The sequence below is a fragment of the Bos indicus x Bos taurus genome, chromosome 3 (genome assembly GCF_003369695.1).
Source record: "Bos indicus x Bos taurus breed Angus x Brahman F1 hybrid chromosome 3, Bos_hybrid_MaternalHap_v2.0, whole genome shotgun sequence".
NCBI classification, from domain to species: domain Eukaryota; kingdom Metazoa; phylum Chordata; class Mammalia; order Artiodactyla; family Bovidae; genus Bos; species Bos indicus x Bos taurus.
This window is the reverse complement of record NC_040078.1, coordinates 19,496,756-19,512,048: the sequence shown is the minus strand read 5'-3', so window position 1 is coordinate 19,512,048 and position 15,293 is coordinate 19,496,756. Positions and strand designations below refer to the sequence as shown.

The following is a 15,293-nucleotide window of genomic DNA, read 5'->3' as shown; positions in this document are numbered from 1 at the left end:
TATCACGATCTAGCCCAGATGGCAGGTAAGGCAGTGAGAGGGAATCAACACTCAAGTTGAGGTAGATGTTTCAAGGAGCATGTTTAAAGACCTCAGGGAAAGGGAATTTCCCTGATGGTCCAGTGGTTAAGACTCAGTGCCTCCAATTGCTGGGGAACTAAGATCCCACATGCTGCATGGCATGGTCAAAATGAAACATAACCATAAAGACCTCAGAGGGAAAGAGTGCAGCCTGGCCATCTTGGGGGTCTTAGACTATTTCAGTATTTAGAATAAAGACATCTTTGTGGAAGACAGAAAATAAGGTAGATTAATACCTGCATGTTGCTTGGTACTGTCTTGGGTAGAGAGTGAAGGAGTCAATGGAATTACTGCTTGACTGCTGCCTCTTAGATTCCTGAAACTTCCATTGCATTCCTCTTACAAACAACTGATGACTTAATGCAGAGAAAGGAGACATTTCTGATTTGGGCAAGGTTCTAAAACACCGTCCAGGCAAGGAGGGAAGAGTCCTGGGGCCTGGTTACCTTGAAGTCCCAGCCTTCCTGCCCAGTCTCGTTCCTGTCTTCCAGGTAGGAGGTGACACACCTAACCTCCCCGGACTGGTGTGCTCTCCCAGTCTTGGCAGCAGCACTGGGACCTGACAGCACCATCTATGTCTGGGGTCTAGGGGATCTCCTGTGTGTGACGGGCCATGTTACGTTCTCCTGGGGGTGGTGGATGAGATGGTTGGTTCATTAAAAGAAAGCACAAATTAGCGACTTCCCTGGTGGTCCAGTGGCTAAGATTCCACATTCCCAGTGCAGGGGGTCCAGATTTGATCCCTTGTCAGGGAAGTAGATCCTACATGCCACAATTAAGAGCCTGCACAGCCAAATACATAAACGTTTTTTAAAAAATTTTAAAGATTAAAAAAAAAATAGTTTAGGAACACCGATAGTCTCACCCTGCCAGCTCTCCTTGTGACAACCGCCTTCAAAATCTTCAGGTTCTATCTGGCCATAAAAATGAGATTTTGGCACCAATGGCATCATACTGTAATCATTGGCATGAACTAGTCATCATAACTACCCCACCCCTTGGTCCTCTTCAGGACTTTCCTGTGCAAGATACAAAGGGTCAACAGAGGAGGAGCCATAGGCCCCCAGAGACAAAGTGATCTCAGGAAGAGGTTCACCAGTTTATTTCTTAGAAAAATCATTTCCAACAGCTCATGTAAAAACAGCACAGTGAGCGGTTTGTGGCTGTGGCAGGCAGATGGAGACATGGCTCACTATATGTCACCAGCCTGGGTTTGGCTTTAAAAGGAAAAGCTGCTAAGGGTCAGAGGCTGAGAGAGTAGAGTGAAGCCAGGTCTCTGCAGAATGGAGGGTTCAAAATGTGGAACCCTCCCTAGGAGCTGGAGCTGGGGGGCTGGGGGGCTGCTTCAGAGCCAGATGTCAGAGCTGCAGTCGCCCCCAGGGTAGCGGAGCTCATGGGCCAGGGCTGGGCCAAGGGGCTCCTTCCCAAAATCCACTAGGAAGTTGGGGTTCAACTTCAGCCCTCCCCTTACTGTGTCTACGTCGATCTGCAGCATCACAGAGCCTTCCCTGGTGGAGACAGGGCAGGAGAAGAAAGAGGTCAGAGGGGGCCACCTCTCCTTCCATCAAAATTAGGTAAGTGTTGGTGGAAGGAGGAGGGCTTCCTGAGGAGGGAGGAGAGTCTGCAAGGCGAGCTGAGGAGTCTTCAGGAAGCCCAACCCCTCTGGGAGAGGAGGGCTGGGAGGGGAGCCCAGGCTGTCTCCTTACCTGATGAGATCAGGGTAAAACTGCTTGTCCCAGGCACTGTACAGCGATGTGGTAACATAGAGACGGGTCCCATCCAAGCTGAGCTGGATCATCTGAGGGCCTCCAGCCACTCGCTTCCCCTTGGGAAAAGCAGGGGTCAGATCCCAGGGTTACAAACAGGTCGTGGGAATCAGTGGCACCACTCAAACCCGGAGAGATATTCAGCTGCGGCCCAGCCCTCTCCCCCATACCTCTCCAGCAGGGATCTGAGGGACCCTTGATCTGTGGGAGAGACAGCCTCACCTTGACCACCAGGGGCTCTGGCTGGCACTTTAGCTCCTGGTCCTCCAAGACCTGCACAGGGCCTCCCTTAACAATGCTGCCCCCGAGGAAGATCTGGATGGGGAGGTGCAGAGCGGAAAGGAGGACAGTGGCGGGCGGTGAGGACATTCCAGGAAGAGCACCTCACTTCCTCACATTCCCCATGTGCAACCACGATTCCCTGTGGTTCTGGCCTGAGCGTCCCTCAGCCCCCATCTCTGTTTTTCCTGCACCTTCTTTATCATCCCCCAGGTACTTTGTACCCTTTGCCTCATGTTTAGACATCTACTTCCTCCCTCCCTCCCTCTCCATCCTGCTGGGACCCCACCTGTCCCACGAGGCGGGGCCTCTTGGGGTCAGAGATGTCATACTGTCGCAGGTCCCCGTGCAGCCAGTTGCTGAAGTAGAGGAAGCGGTCGTCCAGGGACAGCAGGATGTCAGTGATCAGGCCTGGGGGTACGGGGTGGGGTCCAGAGGCTTTAGGGACTCTTGTTCCCCAGCCCAGGAACCAACGTTCCAATTCCCATGCTCCCCCGAGCACTCACTTGGCATTTCAGGCAGTATCCAACCCTTCACTTTCTTGGGGGGCACCTGGATCACCTTCTCCACTGACCAAGTCCCTCCCTGCATTGGGGTTAAGAGGCAGAGAGGGGAGCCTGTCAGAGTCGGGTGATGGGCGTCAGGTCTAGGTCCCCCTAGAGTGTACTGTCTGCAGAGAGACAGTAGGTATAGGGTCTTGCCACTAGGGTCTAACTCCCATGCAGACCTTCCTAAGGCAGGGATCATGTCTGCTTTCCCTTTGTGTTCTCAGCACTTAGCACAGAGTGTGTGTGTGTGCTAAGTTGCTTAAGCTGTGTCCAACTCTTTGCGACCCTACGGACCTCAGTCCTCCAGGTTCCTCTGTCCGTGGGGTTCTCCTGGCAAGAATCCTGGAGTGGTTGCTGTATCAGGGTTGCTGTGCCTTGATCCAGGGGTTCTTCTCAACCCAGGGATTAAACCCATGTCTCTTTACATCTACCTGCATTGGCAGGTGGGTTCTTTACCACTAGCACCACCCTGGGAAGCCCTAGCACAGTGCCTGACTCACTAAATATTTTTTGAATGAATGAACGAATATGGCCAGTTGGGGCTTAGGGAGAAATTAGCCTAGGACAGAGAAGAGAGGCAGGGCAGGTGGCCTTATTTTTAATTCCTGGGAAGTCTGGGTTGGTGGAGCCAGAGGAGGAGGAGGCCTGGGTCACCCTGAGGGAGAAGGGAGGGCACAGTACGGAAGCTGGCAGAGAGTTGACAGGACTGCTGGGAGGATAGGGCCAGAGCTCACATCACCTGGTTCTTGTAGAAGCGCTGGATGTTGGAGCCAAGGGCACAGCCCACGAAGCCCTGGTCAGCGGCCGGGTTGTGTAGGAAGCGGATCTCCAGGGGGATGAGACCGTCCTGCAGAGTCAGGGTCTGCACCCTCTCATGGCGCTGCCAGTCCCACACGTATAAGTGTTGCCCATACAGCCCTGGGGTGGAGACACGGCCGAAAGATGGAATCAGGATCAGGGCAGGAGAGCCTGGGCCAAGGCTGGGGCCCAGCCCAGGGTAGAAGGATGAAAGATGGGTTGGAGGGATCAGAAGGATGCTTGAGCAAGTCAAGCACTCAGCACATCCTATACCATCACCCCAAGGTTCCAGGATCCACATGACGGAAATAAGATGGCTGGAGAGTGGGGGTTTGGAAGAGAAAAGCAGGGGTTCATGTGAGCAGGCTCCAGCCAGCCCATGGGTATACGGGGGATTCTCACCTGCCTCCACATCAGCAGGGTTGAAGCCATCTCGTAAGACATTGGGAGCTGCCCATTCAGTACTGATCATGACATTGTGTCGAGGTTGGTACCAGAAGTCATAGCCCATAGGCGCAGCACCTCCAGGTTGCTCCCACGTCCCCTTCACCTCAAATGTCTCTCCATCCAGGAGCACAAAACCCCCTGAGCAGTGAGGAAAGTAGAGCGGTAGATAGAGGTGGTGGAGACAGGACCCGTATCCAGCCCTCACCCCAGGCCTGTCCAAGAGGCTCCAAGCCCATCGCCTGGTGCCCCTCCTCCCACTGGGTGTGCCAGGTCCTTAGATTCAGGAGGTGGATTTGGCCACCTGTCCAAAGGGTCCCACCCAGAAGGCCAGATGAAAGGTGGGGACTTGCTCTGGTGTTCCTGCCTTTCATCAGTTCATCCCTCTCCCAGACCAAAGGGTTCATTTTTCCTCCCTTGTGCCAGGATCTTTTAGTACACTGTACCCTATGCTTCCTCTGCCCAGTCTCCTACTTTCAGTGTAGGATTCCTGCCAGAGTCTAAACTCCATTCAGCTCACTACATTTTTTTAGACAAAGAAAATGCTATTTATTTGTAATTTGACACGAGTGCCCACTGTTTTTCCCTAGCTGAGTAGGTTGTGACACCTTGCCATTTCTTTGCAAATGTAAATAGATGTCTACTCCTAAGTGTTCTTAAATCTCGGAATGTCATGCAACCCGTCTTCTGGAAAAAGCAGTTAAATGGAGTCTAATGCAGTAACCTTGATCTAATGCAGTCTAATGCAGTAATCTACTGCAGTCTAATGCAGTAATCAGTAAGGCCATCCATGACCTTAACTGATAGTTCACTCCAAGCCCTTTGGATGGAAAGCTCTGGTGAAACAGGTGAGGCTGGGAGAGAAGCAGTACACCACAGTGATTAAGACATAATTGGGGAGGCACAGTGCCAGGTTTGAGTTCTAGCTCTGCTACTTAATAGCTGCTGACTTAATCAGTCTGCACCCCAGGTTCCTAACATGTGAAACAGGGATCACAGTAGCATCTGTCTCGTAGGGCGCGTCTGGCACATAGTAGACATTTCATGTAAAAGCTATTGATCACACCATAAGTGAGCAAGTAGCTATGACAATTAAGGATCCCAAGGATTGTAAGATTTGCTCTTGAATTTGGGAAGGCTGATATTAAATGTATCTGTTTTCTGAGGCCATGTCTGTACTCTCTCACGTTCCCCATGGCAGATCAGAACTTGTAAGTGAATTCATCATTCAAGGCTCATCCTCATAAAAATAATTGAAACAACTGAAGTTACACACATATGTGCTAAGTTGTTTCAGTTTTGTCTGACTGTGTTCAACCCTATGGACTCCAGCCCACCAGGTTTCTCTGTCCTTGGGGTTCTCTAGGCAGCAATACTGGAGTGGGTTGCCCTGCCCTCCTCCAGGGGATCTTCCCGGCCCAGGGATCGAACCCACATCTCTTACGTCAATCTGCACTGGCAGCTAAGTTCTTTACCACTAGTGCCAGCTGGGAAGACCAAAGTTACATGATTATTATTTAAATACTGGATGAGACCCACCCTCTGATTCTCCCCGGAAGGTCATTCCGTCCCTCCCGTAGTTTGGAATCTGCTTCCCTCACAGGTGTGCCTACAATACCTTTGCCATTGCCCCTGGGGTCTCCCAGGGCACTGATCATCACCTCCCCACTGGCCAGACAGTGGCTGGTGTGGAGGTAGCTCAGGTCACACTTGGCATGGATCTCCTTGGGCTCAACGACCTGGAGAGGGGTAAGGAATGATGTCAGAAACCAACAGGGCCAGGAGTCTCCACTCTTTACTCCTCCCCTCCCACACTTCCATTTGCTGACCCACCCTCTTTTCCTTTCAAACATGGACACAATTTTCTCTGTAGGAATATGGCAAAGGTTCAGTCTGCAGAGCAGCAGTGGCGTCAGAGAGACTGACAACTCTCTGGCAGAAAGCTGGAATTTCTCTCCTCCCTCCTTCCCATTCCTCCCCAGTCTTGAGGGCATTCACAGCCCTTTGAGACCATAAGCTCCTCCCAGGCTGGGAGGATGCCAGTGTCAATTCTGTATCACCAGCGGCCAGCAGTGAGCGCCTGGCACAAAGAGGGCACTCAGCAAAGTGTTGAAAGGAGGGATCAGAGGCTCCGCCTAAGGGAAACCCTGGGCTCACTAACTCACTGGGGAAGAAATGGCTCCTTCAGCTCAGAGTGAAAAACAAGAGCCTCCTTCCTCCCTTGTGGTGCCCCTGGGTGACAATGACCCAGCACACTTGGTAACTCTCCTCCAAAGTCCAGCCCTGCTCCCTGCTGCTGAGCCTGACCCTGTGCAGGGGCCCGAGGCAGCTGCTGTAGGGGCGGCTTTCCTGCCCATAGGCTGCCCCAGGTGCTGAGCACATTAGGGGCTCAGAGCTGGCTGGGGCAGAGGACGTGCCTTGTGCAGCTTTGGAGCACGGGGCTCGGTGGCCACATCCACCACATAGACTCGGGAGGAGATGAGGCTGGGCAGCACCAGCTTGGTGCGCGACTTGGTGCTGTCCCCAAAGCAGCTGCTGCAGGTGTTCCATCCCGAGTGATGCAGTTCGTCCTTCAGGTTGGGCATGGGCAGCCGGTGGATGACCTAGCAGAGGAGAGCGGGTATGGGCGGTGCTTATCCAGACCATGCCTCTGTGCGCTTTTCAAAAGAGGCCCCCTGGACCCACTGCAGCTGGCAGCAGAGCACCGCCTTGATTCCAGCACTGACCTTGCACATGGGTGGGGGTGCTCTTCTGCAATGAGCAACCTGAACAACCAGACCCAGGGAGGGTGAAGAAGGATGGGGTGGGGAGGGGACTGTCAGAGCAATCTAGAGGAGGGGGTCTTAGGGCCCGCTGGCGTCCAAGCGCCACCTCACCTGGGAATACTGGGGAGACTTGGGGTTGACGTCCACAGTGGCCAGGTAATCCGGGGCTTCAGTGCCCGTGTTTCGGTAAATGCAGGGCAGGTAGACAAGCTCCTCCCTGGGTCCTAGAGGGTAGAAAGCAGGCAGTGGGGGTGATGTGCTGGGGAGGAGGGCCAGACCAGTGCTGGTGTGCCAGCAACGGGGTCAGTAACAGGCACTGGCTTGCCCACCCCTGGGGATGCTGGATCTCAACCTTCTCACACTTACCTTTCATGGCCTCCAGAGGGGAAGGGTAGCCAGGTCCGCATTTCCCACATTTGGTAGCTGTGGAAACAATGGGGCTTGTTGGCTGGCCCACGCTCTGGAGGGCGAAGGCTCCTTCCTTACATGCTGCACCCCCCAGTCCTCCCATCCCACCACTGGCCAAGGCAGAGGAACCGTCCCAGGTCCCCTCCAGACCTTCCTGAGTGTGTGGGAGTGGTGGGGAGAGTTGCAGAGATATATTTGAAGGTGCACGACCCTCAAGCAGGACCCAGGGGAGGCAGGAGAAGGGTAAGTGCAGGGGAGGCTGTGTGGTGCAATGGTTATGACATTGACTTGGGTCCCCATCTCAGCTGGTTGGTCACTGACTGGCCATGGGAACTTAGACACATCACTTTACCTCCTTGGCCTCAGTTTTCACATCATCTGTAAGAAGAGGGTAATAAGAATACCACAGTAGGCTTGTATGAGAAATAAACCAGGAGTTGAAGTCAAGCATGAGGCTGTGTCCTTGCCTGGGAGCAGCCAGTTAACCCTGGTTGTGCTTGAGGAACAGCCCTCAGGTGGCACCTGTTCATCTCATTTCACTTGAAAGGCATCTAAGCCAGGAATTCGGATACTTCCTGCTTCCCTCCCCTCTGGGTCCTGAACCTCAGGCTGCCAGCCAGCGCTAGGGTTATATAACCAAGAGTCTGGGAAGAGTTAGGAGGCTGAAGTTCAAGCCTGCAGGACAGACACCAGCTGAAGATCCTTAGACCAGTTTCTACCCCTGTGTGGGCCCCATCCACTTGGTTTATCTGTAAGTCAACCCTGGAGAGTTCAGATGCCCAACCACCAGAGCTGTAGGAAGTGGCCCTCCTTGTCCCCTGAAGTCTGGCAAGAGAAGCCACGTGGATCTAGGGGACCACAGTCAGGAACCAAAGTCAGTCCCTGACAAGGATGGCTACCACTAGGCATTAAGCATCAGGATTTGGGGCCTAATCTGGAGGAAGGGCTGAGGAATAAACTGAGGGAGTTGTAGACCAAAAAAAACCCTGGAGTGGAGTTCACAGGACTTGACATGGCCTCCCTGCCTGGAGCCTGGCCAGTCTGGCCACTGCTCCAGAATCCAACTTCCACTGGTACCTGGGCTCAGGCCCTCAGCCAGGGAGCCAGGTCCCCTACTTGCAGCAGCCACATGACTTAGGAGTCTAAAAGGCAGTAACAGCAATGGAGAGTCCAGAGTGTGCTTTCAAAGTCCAGGTTTGACATCTACTCTCTCCATTTTCTCCCCCTTTGCCTAAAAGGGCTAATAATACCTCACCTTCTTCTTTAAGTGGCTGTGAAAGCCAAACGAGACAAAGTATTCAGAAGTACTTTCAGGTGAGAAATGTTGTATAAATATGGGGAGATCCAAGGCAGTGCCTGGTGTTCAGAGAGAGGGCTGGGCTGGACTGGGACAGGTGAGGCCCAGCCCCAAGGAATTAATACTTGTTCAGCTCTACAACCAAGCTGTGTCAGGATTTGGCACAGGAGGTGAGGGGGAGGGGAAGGAGCTTGCCAGAAACAGAATGGAAGGAGGTTCAAAACTCCAAGACCTCAAGGGGCTTCCCTGGTGGTCCACTGGTTAAGAATCTGACTTGCAGTGCAGGGGATGTGGGTTCGATCCCTAGTTGGGGAATTCAGATTCTGCAGGCAGTAAGGCTACTAAGCCCACAGCTCTGGAACCCATGCACCACAACTAGAGAACCCTCGCTGCAATTAAAAGACCCCTGGTGCTGCAACTAGGACCCCATGCAGCCAAATAAATAAATAAAAATATTAAAAAAAAAAAAAAACAACTCCAAGACATCAAGACAGAGATACAAAAACTGCAAAGCCAGAGACTGAGAGAGAAGTAAAGGTATGAAGGAGGTGTGTTGTGAAGGAGGTATTGCCCCTAAGCACTATCCTCCCATCCCAGAGCCCAAGTGCCCCATGCCGCAACACCCACAGCATTTCTCCCAGTCAGGGTCAGGCCCTGTGAGCCACTCAGACTCCACTGATCATCAGTCCTCTTTCTCGGGGAGCATCTATCTTAAGCATCTCAAGCAACATCTCTGACTATCTTTGGGTTTGAGATGAGCCCAGGGGTTCTTCCAAAGCCAGGCTGGCTTGTTGGGCATTCCACCAGCACAGGAAAGAGCCAGGTCCTAGGAGGCAAGAACCTCAATACTCCCAAGCAGACCCAGGCTCCTCCTCAGCCTGACATCAAGAAGTCCACGCATAGGGGAATAGGAGAGCTTGGAGACTTGGAGAACTGAGAAGGTGGAGGCACTGAAACAGTCTGAAACAGCCTTTCTCCCCTGCCCCCCGTTTTAAGAGAGTGTGGGGGCTCCCTGACCTCCCTCCTGGAGTGATTGGTGGGGCAGGATAGCTAGAGAGCCCCCTGGCCACGGAAGGCCGGGTTCCCTAGTCCCTGCAGTGAGAAGCTGGCCTAGGACTGAATCAGGGTTGTCAGTCTCCCATGGTAACTGTCAGAGACCGTACAGTAGCTCTTAAGTGCCCTCACCCGTACGTATTTTCTCAGCTGCAGCAAGGCGCCCTGGTCCCAGGTTGCAGCTGGGGAGCTGGGTGGGAGCCCAAGGTCACCCTTCCCAGCAGTCCCTCTGCCTTCCCAGACAGACGATTCCAGAACTTTGGTTCTGGGAAATGCAGGGGTCGGGGTGGGGTGGCGACAGTGGAGCAGAGCCGGGCAGCTCCCTCCGCTAACCAGCTCCCGCTCCAGGTTTTCGGTCACTTCCTGGTGGGGGGCGGGCCAGCGGCGGGCAGCGCACGGTGGTCAGAAGCCCCGCTCCTTACCCATGCTGCTCGCTGGTGCACTTTGCTCCCGAGGGGTCTGCCAGGAGTGGGCAGAGAGAGAAGGTTGTGCTGGTGTCCAGGCTGGCTGGCTGTGCGGGAAAGGGGCACCGGGACGGAATTTATACAAACAATTGGGGTGGGCGGGGCAGGGGGAGGGCCCGGGCCGCAGCTAGGCGGGAATGACGGATAGCGGCTGGCTAGCTGGGGCACTTTCAAATGGCCTGGGCAGCTGTTTGTGTGAGAGTGCAAGTGTGTGTGCGAAGGAACCTGAGCGTGTGCAGATGTGCGCTGTGTCTGAGCACGTTTCCCTTCAGCGGGGTGGGGGCCTGGCCATGCGCTTTTGTGTATCTGGGCGGGTTTTCGCTCCTGTATACCTGTGTGCTGCCTGCGTGTATGTGCAAGTGCCTGCGGGAGTGTGTATTTGTGTCAGTGTGGCTATGTGAGGGTGCTTGTGTGTGCCTGTGTACATCTGTGTACCTGCCAGAATGTTTATGCCTTTATGGGCATGGGCATGTGTATTGGCATGAGTGTGTATGCTCACACGTTTCTGGATCTCTAAACACTCATCTCTGCACATGGACCTGACTCTTGGCATTCAGAGACCCTGAGGACTGTGGGCTCATTTGCTCCCCAATCCATAGCCAGGGTCAACTCCCTCCTGAGGTTCCTTCTTATTCCAGACATTTGTGTTCCCCTACCACAGCTGCCCTGACAGGGGCCAGGGCGGGGTTGTGTGTCCAGGTTCCACCTTCCCCAGACCCATTAGCTCCTCATAAGCTTTGAAGTGGAAAGAAGCTTGGCAGTGCTCATTACTACTCTCTACTACCCTCGTAAACCTCAGAAGGTGAAAGTGGAATGCTCCCCCTCACCTCCTAGCCTGGTGCCCCAACAACTCCTTAGGGCAGCATAGCAGGGCCCAAGGACAGCCCAGCGTGATGCCATTGTCCCTAGCTGACCGTGACAGGCCCTAAAACTCAGGCTCTCCATCTATCCAGGATATAGTTCTCCAACTGGAGGATTCCATGACTTCTGAGCCTGCTAATAGAGTGTCCCAGCTCCTAGGCAAATGACAGCTACTTGTTCAAGAACTGAGGGATGGTTAAAGCCTGATCCCTTATCTCTCTGGGGGCTGCCCTCATCTGGGGAGTGAGGGTTTAGAGAGCTGGAAAAGAGGACCCCCACAAATTGCTGTGCATCTCGAAACCAAGGGCCCCCTCTGTCATCAAACTTGGCTACGTGACTGGAGTAACCCCCACGCCCTTCTTCTAGGAACCTGCTGGCTCTGGTCTCAGGAAGCCTCTTTCATCTCATGGATGAAAGCTCTGCCCTGAAGTTTTTATTGGAGAGTAAAAGTAACAATGTTTGGGCTTGAGGTTGCCTGTCGAAAAGAGCCACAGGGCTTCTAAACCAGAGTGGCAGGCAGGAAAGCGAGGCTGGGCTTTGGTGTGTGGTGTGATGGGTGTCTGGCCTCCTGGTTCCCATGGGTGAGGGATCATTTGACTCAAGGGAAGATGCTCTGTGGCTGCCCATGACCGGGGTCCTCCCTTATCCCCTCATCCCCAGTGTCACTCAGCCCCTCTTGGCTCTTTCCTGCTTCTACATCCTCGCCATTGTACTGTCACCCAGGCAGCTGACAAGGGGGTGCAGCTGTCCCACAGGCGGTGGCCCCTCAGGGCTACTTCTTCACCTTTGCCAGCTTCCTGCTTCCAGGCTGCCTCCACTCACCCTGCCCCATCCCTCTGGCCACCCTCATTCTGGGGTCTCTATTGCCCACCTCTTCTCTACTCTTCTACTTTTTGGCTTGAGGGAGACTAACAGCCAAGATCTGAAAGAGAAAGAACCCTCAGCACCCCCCTTATCAATAGTTCTTAACTTCAAAGAAGCTATTATTTAGCTTGTCCCAGAGTCTGTCACGCAATGCAAGTTCTCTCATGCCCTGCGGCTCCACACTCTCACCTCTAGCCTCTTCCTGTGATTTTCTCTCAGAATCCTCACTCCAGAGCCTGAAAAGTTCTGGGGAAAGTTGTCCCAATCGGGGCTGCAGGTAGAGGCAATCCAGGGTCAGGGTTCAGACTGATAATGATAACGGAGAAGTGCCTTGGTGTATTTGCTTCTTTGGGTATGAACAGGGCTTGGGGTAAACTGTACCCCAATCAGCACGGGTCTCCTGAGTGCCCCTAGTGCTGCTTCTCAGGAATTTCAGGGATCCCTTTCCTGAAACAGAGGCCAACTGGAGCTGGGCGAGTTGGACTTCAGTCTACTCACCTGGGTGGCCCTGCATGACGCCCTGACTCTGGGCATCCCCCAGCCCGAAACTGGGTGCTTGGGAAGGCTGGCAGGGTGGGTGTATTCCTTCTGTTGTTTCAAGCCCCAGAGAGGCACAGTGATTATTAGAGGCGATAGGTTATCAGGTTAACAACTAGACAGCCAGGCGATTGTGTAACCGCTGCCCGAGCTTTGGCTGTGGCCTCCACAAACAGGAAGTGGGGTGTTCCTGGCTGAAGTGGGTGGTCCTGGAGCCGCAGCCACAGGGGGCGGGGGTGGGGGGCACTGCTGGTCCCCCCTTTTTCTTTCACCTGAAGCCCGATTTCTTTGGGGCCCTGAGAACATTGACGGGGAAACGGGGAATTGAGGAAAGAAGTACTAAACCCAGTGAAGGGAAGGGGGAGGAAATGATGAACAACATGATGTTTTTACAAAAGAAAAGAAACCTTGGTGTTCTTCATCTCTAGCAGAACAAAAGTGACAGGGAAGCAGTCGCAATTGGCCTGGGAGTGATATTGGGAAGAAAGAAAAATTAAGTTATGAAATCTCCTCCCACGCACCAACCCTTGTCTAGCGCCCAGTTTAACCCTGTCCCAACCCACTCTTGTAAGTAAATCATCTTTTCTCTTACAAAGAAACTGAGGCTCAGAGAGGGTCAAGGCAACTGACAGATGGTATGGCAGGATTTCCATCCAGATCTGCCTGATTGAGGAGCTCACAGTTTTTATAATCATTCCTTGGCATTTCTGTGTTTTGTTTTGCTTTGTTTGGTTGAAGGAGGAGGGTGGGGAGCACAGAAGGAATGTGGAAAGCTGTGGTGTTTTGTTTCTGAGAAATCTCAGAACATGGAGAGTTTTTCTTGAAAGGGGGAGAGGAGTGAGGAAGCAGATGTCCTCAGCTTGGAACTGTGCAGTCTTGGTGGGGGGAGTGGTGAAAACTCCCCGGTGCTCCAGGAAAGACTGGGAGCATATACATCTGAATGCCAGCCTGGTTAGCTTTGGAAAGAGGCAATGAAAGGAAGGGGATAATTTTCCATTATTTAAAAAATATACTTGTGCATTTTAAAAGATAACCAGCATGGGGAATTCCCTGGCGGTCTGGGGGTTAGGACTCAGTACTGTCAATGCTGTGACCAGGTTTCAAGCCCTGGTCAGGGAACTAAAATCCCACAAGCTGCACAGCCAAAACAAAGGTGTGGCCAAAAAGAAGAAAAGAAAAGAGAACAAGTATGTGTTACTTTTGTAAACAAACTCCAAGTAAAGGTATTAGAACAAAACAAACACAGTTCAGTTCAGTCACTCAGTCGTGTCCGACTCTTTGCGACCCCATGAATCGCAGCACGCCAGGCCTCCCTGTCCATCACCAACTCCCAGAGTTCACCCAGACTCACGTCCATTGAGTCAGTGACGCCATCCAGCCATCTCATCCTCTGTCGTCCCCTTCTCCTCCTGCCCCCAATCCCTCCCAGCATCAGAGTCTTTTCCAATGAGTCAGCTCTTCGCATGAGGTGGCCAAAGGACTGGAGTTTGAGCTTTAGCATCATTCCTTCCAAAGAAATCCCAGGACTGATCTCCTTCAGAATGGACCGGTTGGATCTCCCTGCAGTCCAAGGGACTCTCAAGAGTCTTCTCCAACACCACAGTTCAAAAGCATCAATTCTTCGGCACTCAGCCTTCTTCACAGTCCAACTCTCACATCCATACATGACCACTGGAAAAACCATAGCCTTGACTAGACGGACCTTTGTTGGCAAAGTAATGTCTCTGCTTTTCAATATGCTATCTAACACATATATATTAATATTAGAGAGAGGAAGGAAGGAAGGAAGGAAGGAAGGAAGAAAGGAAGGAAAGCAGGGTGGAAGATCAGTATGGTGTGGTCAGGGCCACAGTGGGATCTCATGCCTTGGAGAAGGACTGGCTCTGGACCCTTCACACAGCAGTTGTCTCACTAACCTGTCCACCCTCTCCTTTGGAAGACAAACGTGTGCATGGTCATTCATGCATTCAATCTCCACAAATACCCTGTTTTGGTAGGCAAATTGGTGAACAAGACAAAATTTCTATCAAAGAGTTGACATTCTAAGGGAGATAGCCTTAGAATATTATCTAATATCATTAGATAACAAGTAATCAAGTAAATGTATAAATAAATAGGATCATTTCATATATATTCTAGGGTGCTTCCCAGGTGGCTCAGATAGTAAAGAATCTGCCCACAATGCAGGAGAGCTGGGTTCAATCCCTGGGTTGGGAAGGTCGCCTGAAGAAGAACCCACTCCAGTATTCTTGCCTGGAGAATTCCATGGACAGAGGAGCCTGGTGGGCTACACTCCATGGGGTCACAAAGAGTCAGACATGACTGAGTGACTAATGCTTCCATATAAGTGCTAGGAAGGAAGTCCAACAATGTCAAGATGATAGAACAACATTCGATAGGGCTGTCTGGTATATACAGGGACAGATTTGTGTGCAAAAGAGCAGGATAAACAAACTAAGAGCCCAAGAACACACGAAGGTATACAAAAATGCCTGTAGCACATAAAGTAGCAGCCCATGGCAGCCTGGAGCAGAACTGGCTAGACAGGTTGAGGTTTTAACCAGCTCAGAATTTCTGAGCCCTACCCTGCTCATTTCTCTGCACTCTCAGAGGAAGGAATAGCTTTTACTGAGAAGCTGTTACCAGGTGTGACTGGTGCCAGGCTGGGCGCTGCATGCTAGCAAGAGGCCCACAGCAAACTTGGAGAGGCAAGGAGCTTTTTTCTTCATCCCGCATTAATGAGACAGAATCTTACTAATTTATCCAGCTGCTTACCCTCCTCTCGCAGTATCTCCCCTCTCTGAACAATGCTGAATTCAGAGCCTGCTGCCCAGACTGACAACAAAATTCAGAGAAGAGAAATAAAGAGAAAACCACACTGTCCTTTGCCAGGGCTTCCTGCAAAGGGCAGAATGTGAGAGAGCGTCCTTCCTACCTCTAATACACGCAGAAATATCCTCCCTCTGGCCTGCAGCCGATGCTTGAAAACTTCGCCACCCACCGTTTCGGTCTTTGTCTTGTGGGGTGACCTCACCCCTGAGCTGCAAGGATTACCCCTGGGGTGCTAAGCCACAAGCACCTTAGCAGTGTGGTCAGATGTATGCCTCCCAGTCGGCAGTGCTGAGGAG

At 52.4% G+C, this 15,293-nt stretch overlaps 1 protein-coding gene across 1 annotated transcript; it reads right to left on the bottom strand.

Annotated features, from left to right (window-relative positions):
- Window positions 1–1,161: 1,161 nt before the first annotated feature.
- Window positions 1,162–9,970, bottom strand: SELENBP1 (selenium binding protein 1). Its single transcript, XM_027533726.1, has 12 exons — window positions 9,862–9,970; window positions 7,048–7,104; window positions 6,793–6,905; window positions 6,334–6,519; window positions 5,535–5,655; window positions 3,875–4,057; window positions 3,414–3,592; window positions 2,633–2,711; window positions 2,416–2,537; window positions 2,070–2,162; window positions 1,788–1,906; window positions 1,162–1,589 (listed from the first exon to the last, which is right to left on the bottom strand). Exons 1-12 carry the CDS (start codon window positions 9,863–9,865, stop codon window positions 1,427–1,429), a joined length of 1,419 nt encoding a protein of 472 aa, XP_027389527.1. The 5' UTR covers window positions 9,866–9,970; the 3' UTR covers window positions 1,162–1,426.
- Between the last annotated feature and the right edge of the window lie 5,323 nt (window positions 9,971–15,293).

What these genes read in the sequence shown, in the direction of transcription:
- SELENBP1 (XM_027533726.1), bottom strand. An exon ending in AGTCTCCCCAGTATTCCCAG is followed by an intron (nt 6,520 to 6,792) that starts GTGAGGTGGCGC and finishes CTCCTCTGCTAG; the next exon opens with GTCATCCACCGGCTGCCCAT. An exon ending in CAGAGCCCCTGGTGGTCAAG is followed by an intron (nt 1,907 to 2,069) that starts GTGAGGCTGTCT and finishes GCTTTTCCCAAG; the next exon opens with GGGAAGCGAGTGGCTGGAGG.